The following is a 4,734-nucleotide window of genomic DNA, read 5'->3' as shown; positions in this document are numbered from 1 at the left end:
AGCAGCCGGTTTTCTCCAGGGGAGCTGATCTCTGCAGTCTGGAGGTCAGTTGTGATTCCAGGAGAGAACCCGTCTGGAGGGTGACAGTCCTATTCCCAAGGTCGGGTTTGGCTCACAGGCCCAGTTTAGTGTTTGAGGAGGAGGAGATTGGGTTTATACCCCACCCTTCACCACCCGAAGGTGTCTCAGAGCGGCTTACAATCTCCTTCCCCTCCCCCTCCCCACAACAGACACCCTGGGAGGCAGGTGGGGGCTGAGAGAGCTCTAGCAGAAACGGCTCCCTCCCCAGGCTCCGCCCCCGAGAGCTTTTTCAAGAACAGCTCTTATCAGAACTACGGCTTGCCCAAGGTCATCCAGCAGCTGCAGGTGGAAGAGTGGGGAATCAAGCCCGGTTCTCCCGGATCAGAGTCCGCGCACTTCACCACGACACCAAACCGGTGAGTTCACTGGATGCTGTACTGACGATAACGTTTTGTCCGTCTGCATTATTTGCCGGTCTTTATGTTTGAAACCTGCCCTGGGCCTGCTGTGTGGTGAGGGCAGGATACAGATCTAATGAAATAAATTTAAAAAGTAAACACGGCCACCCCTGGTTTTGACTGAGAGGTGGGGACGCCAGCCTCCCAGTGGGAGTTACAGCTCTTCGCCGGACTGTGGAGATCAGTCCCCCCTGGAGAAAGCGGCTGCTTTGGCGGGAGGACTCTGTGGCGCTGGACCCGGCTGAGGTCCCCCTGCCCTCCCCAGGCTCCACCCCCGAGAGCTTCCCAACCCCCATCCGGCAACCCCACTGGGAGGGTGCTGCCCGGTCCCTGTCGATGTGCGCTTAGTCGGACTGGTAAATCCAAGCCAATATTTGTGTCTCCGCAGTGGAAGCTTTTGAAGAGGTCTCGGACAGCCTCTGCGTCCCTCAGTACAGTGAGGACGGCGAAGAACGGGTCATCCTCTTCCTGAAGATGGCCACCAACCAGGTGTTCAGCCTGGATCTCGTGCAGCGGATGAGGGAAGCGATCCGGGCAGCGCTCTCTGCCAGACACGTCCCTAGCATTATTCTGGAAACCGAAGGCATTCCGGTATGCTTAAGGCGGTGCTTTATTTCTTTTCTCCTTTCTCTCTCTCTTTCTCTCTCTCTCTCTTCCCCCATCGTCACCTTGGAATAGTAATTAAGGAGCACTTGTCATCTCTCTTCAAAGCCCACACACGCCTGGAAGTTTTAGCCTCTCTGGTTTTTGAAAAAAAGTGGATTGGAGTTTTATAAATAGTTTGGCCGAGTTGCTTAGCAACTTGTGTGTTCGTGTGTGTGTGCCTTTCTTCTTGAATAAGTCTTTCTTTTTTTAAAACCCGCCCTTCCCTAGCAAAACATCTCTCTCTCTCTCTCTGGTTTATAAATATACATGTGCTCTGTTGATATATCAAGTATTCTTGGGTGTTTCCAATCAAAGGTAAACGGGATGATTAATTTTGGCGACTTGGTATGCCAAGAAAGCCATCTTCATCCAAGCACTCTCTTCTTGCAAACCTTTGAAAGTTCTAAGAAGATGCGGGGAAGGACCTCGAAGAAATTCTGGCCGATTAACGGGCCTGCTGGATTTTAACTGGGGTGAAAACAAATTGTTCATGGAGAAAAAATATCCTGGTTTTGAGAATTTTGTGTAGGAGACTTCACAACTTCATGTTGTATACCGAGGCATGTCTGTACCAGGACTTGAGTTCGTCTTGCCCCAAGGAATCCTGGGAACTGTAGTTTTGCGAGGTACATTAGGCATTTCTGCCAGAATTCTTGGCACTGCTGCTAAGCAATGGTTTCTAGGACTTTTTTTTTTTGCCCAGGGAAAACTGAGCAGCTCAGTTCAGATTTCATGTGAAACCACATCTTGATTTAGTTAACCATGGTTAGCGTGATCGTCCAAATGAGAGCCGCCCTTACCAACTGTCGTAAATTAGGGGACGTCGAATCAGTATCCAAAGTCAGATGCTTCTGAAATCAGTTGGTTTATTTAAGTTATTTATAGTCTGCCAGTTTGGTGTAGTGGTTAGGAGCACAGACTGTAATCTGGGAGAACTGGTTTGATTCCCCTCTCCTCCACATGCAGCTGCTGGTATGGCCTTGGGTCAGTCAGAAGTTCTCTCAGAGCTGCTCTCTCAGGAACAGTTCTCAAGAGAGCTCTCAGCCCCGCCTACCTCACAGGGTGTCCGTTGTGGGGAGGGGAAGGGAAAGGAGTGAAGTGCGGGGTATAAATCCAATCTCCTCCTCTTCTCCTCACTGGGACTCAAGGAAGACTACATAGAATAAACCAGTTCAGTCAACAGAGTGGGGCATCCAGAGGACAATGCAGTAGGCCCTTGACTTGCAGAGACTTGGAAAACCAATCAGAGGCATTAACACAACACGCTAAAGAAAAGCAAAAATGACATAGTGGGAGGCCTACTTACGTCAAGAGTCAGTATGGGCTGTGCCCAGTGATACGGTCCACGGTCCACGACTTCCTACCCCAAGCCTCTCTCTGAACCACATCTGTGGTCATTCTGAACTACGGTTTTGCGTGGCATCGATGCAGACATTCTGGCTTCACTCTCCAGCAGCGGCACCTTTGCTGCACTGCGGCTGGAGACACCAGCCAGGTCTCTGAAGGGGAGAGTCCAAGTGGCATGCCCAGGGTTTAAACGAGGCTCTGATAGCCGAATCCCAGTGTCACACAAACCTCACGCCTTAGATCCTCTGGCATCATTCTGTCGGCACAAAAGTTTGTTCCTCCAACGGGACCTTCTTTCCTCTGTGGAGGAAGGAATTTCTCCTTCTCCTGCTGCAGTTTCCCCAGTTGCTCCAGGTTCAACAACCCCAAGGAGCGTTGTCACAGCTCAAATGGGGTGTCACCTGACGCTGCCACCACTCTGGTTCCAGGCTCCTCTGAGAAGGTCCAGAGTACCCTCCCAGGCCTTCAGACCTCCCTTTTAGTCGAAAGGAGCTTGAGGACCAAGCAGAGTGAACAGTGAAAACGGTTTATTTTTATAGGAGGTCAAACAAACAAGGTGCAGGAATAATAACAGTACGTGGGTGAAAAGAAATCAAATGCCCTAACGCATCTAAATATACTGTCCCTAGCTCACTATCTCAAGTGGCCTTAGACTACTCACCCTTCCCTCAGGATGAGGGTTTTTTCCCCACAGCAGCCTCTCTTCTGGCCCTATTCCCTGGGAAGAATAGCTTCTCCTCTTGCACCAGTTCTTTTATTCCCCAGCCGTCTTCTTCCCTATTGGCCAGAATCGGCGCCAAAACTTCCCAGGGCCTTCTGGGGTTTGTAGGCCCAGCCTCCCCTACTGCTAGCCAGGCTCCCTGGGCCTACTAGGCCTCCGGTGGCACAGCCCAGATCATGACAAGCGTGATTTTGGGGCACAAAGGAGGATGCAGTGAGGCAGAGAATGTGGGGAACTGGCCTTCCTGTGGCACAGCTCTCTGCGCACTCTGCTTAGAATCGAAACCCCTAGCTAAATAAATGGAAATTTTAGTTTGACCAGAACGTGCAGAGGAACGGCTTCGCGCACTCTGCTTAGAATCGAAACCCCTAGCTAAATAAATGGCAATTTCAGTTTGCTGTCGTCTCAGAAGGGATCTTTGCAAGTGGCCACTGTCCTCCCCTGGATGGCTCATGATAGCCCGATCTTGGAAGCTCAGCGGGGAGTCGGCAGGGCCTCTACAGAAGTGTGAACTGGATTCCGATCTCAGCCAGTCACTCCCTCCCCTCCATCGTGGGGCTGATGGGCATGGGGAGGCAGCCGGACCCTCAGCTGCTTGATGCTACAGGAGATATTTTTCTCCGGGCGCCTCTCTGACCAGAACGTGCAGAGGAACGGCTTCGAGGTTGTTTGCGACAGCTGGCTAACTCCAGGAACCCTCGTTTGGATCATTAATTAGTTCACACGCTCGGAGGGGGATTTAGAACTGAATTCTAATTATGCTGGTGTACCGGTTGAAACGTCCTGAGCAACATTTGAGACCGACAAGAGTTGTAGGGTATAAGCGTTCCAAGGGTTTGGTGTAGTGGTTAGGAGCGCGGACTCTAGTCTGGGAGAACCGGGTTTGATTCCCCACTCCTCCAGCTGCTGGTGTGACCTTGGGTCAGTCACGAGTTCTCTCAGAGGTGTTCTCTCAAGGGCAGTTCTCTCTGAGCTCTCCCAGCCCCGCCTACCTCACAGGGTGTCTGTTGTGGGGAGGGGAAGGGAAAGGAGTTTGTAAGCTGCTCTGAGACTCCGAGTGAAGGGCGGGGTCTAAATCCAATCTCTTCTCTTCTTTCCTTCTTCTTCTTCTTGCCTGTCCTCATGGCTTTGTTATTGAACCCACAGTACACGATAAATGGAAAGAAAGTCGAAGTGGCCGTGAAGCAGATCATCGCTGGGAAGGAAGTTGAGCAGCGGGGCACCTTCTCCAACCCAGAGACGCTGGACCTTTACCGGGATATCCCCGAGCTCCGCGGCTTCTGAAGCCATCGGCCGCCCTGCCTCCCTGTGTTTGTGTGTGTGCGTGTGTGCGTGGGGCTTTTGTACCATGTATATATGTATATGAATACTGTGTCTAAAGGAGAGCCTCTTATTTAAGTTACGGTGTTTCCTTTTTATAAGGAGCAGTGCTGTCCCTTGGATACTGCATGGCGCGGCTTGGGGTGGAAGTTGCAGATTTCCCTCAACTCTGATACCAGGCGTGGGGCCTTTTATAAGATGCTTAACACCTCTTCCCCCCCC

The 4,734-nt window shown here is 51.4% G+C and overlaps 1 protein-coding gene across 1 annotated transcript in view; it reads left to right on the top strand.

Annotated features, from left to right (window-relative positions):
• AACS (acetoacetyl-CoA synthetase) overlaps window positions 1–4,728 on the top strand; it is an 85,491-nt gene extending 80,763 nt beyond the window's left edge. Inside the window, exons 17-18 of the mRNA XM_015420852.1 lie at window positions 868–1,070; window positions 4,339–4,728. Of these exons, the coding sequence (XP_015276338.1) occupies window positions 868–1,070; window positions 4,339–4,476 (341 nt within the window). The 3' untranslated portion in view covers window positions 4,477–4,728. The remainder of the gene's footprint in view (window positions 1–867; window positions 1,071–4,338) is intronic.
• Window positions 4,729–4,734: the final 6 nt, after the last annotated feature.

Source organism: Gekko japonicus, unplaced genomic scaffold, assembly GCF_001447785.1.
Source record: "Gekko japonicus isolate JY-2015 unplaced genomic scaffold, Gekko_japonicus_V1.1 scaffold2186, whole genome shotgun sequence".
Taxonomy (NCBI): domain Eukaryota; kingdom Metazoa; phylum Chordata; class Lepidosauria; order Squamata; family Gekkonidae; genus Gekko; species Gekko japonicus.
Note: the sequence above shows the minus strand (reverse complement) of the source record. Positions and strands in the feature narration are given on the sequence as shown.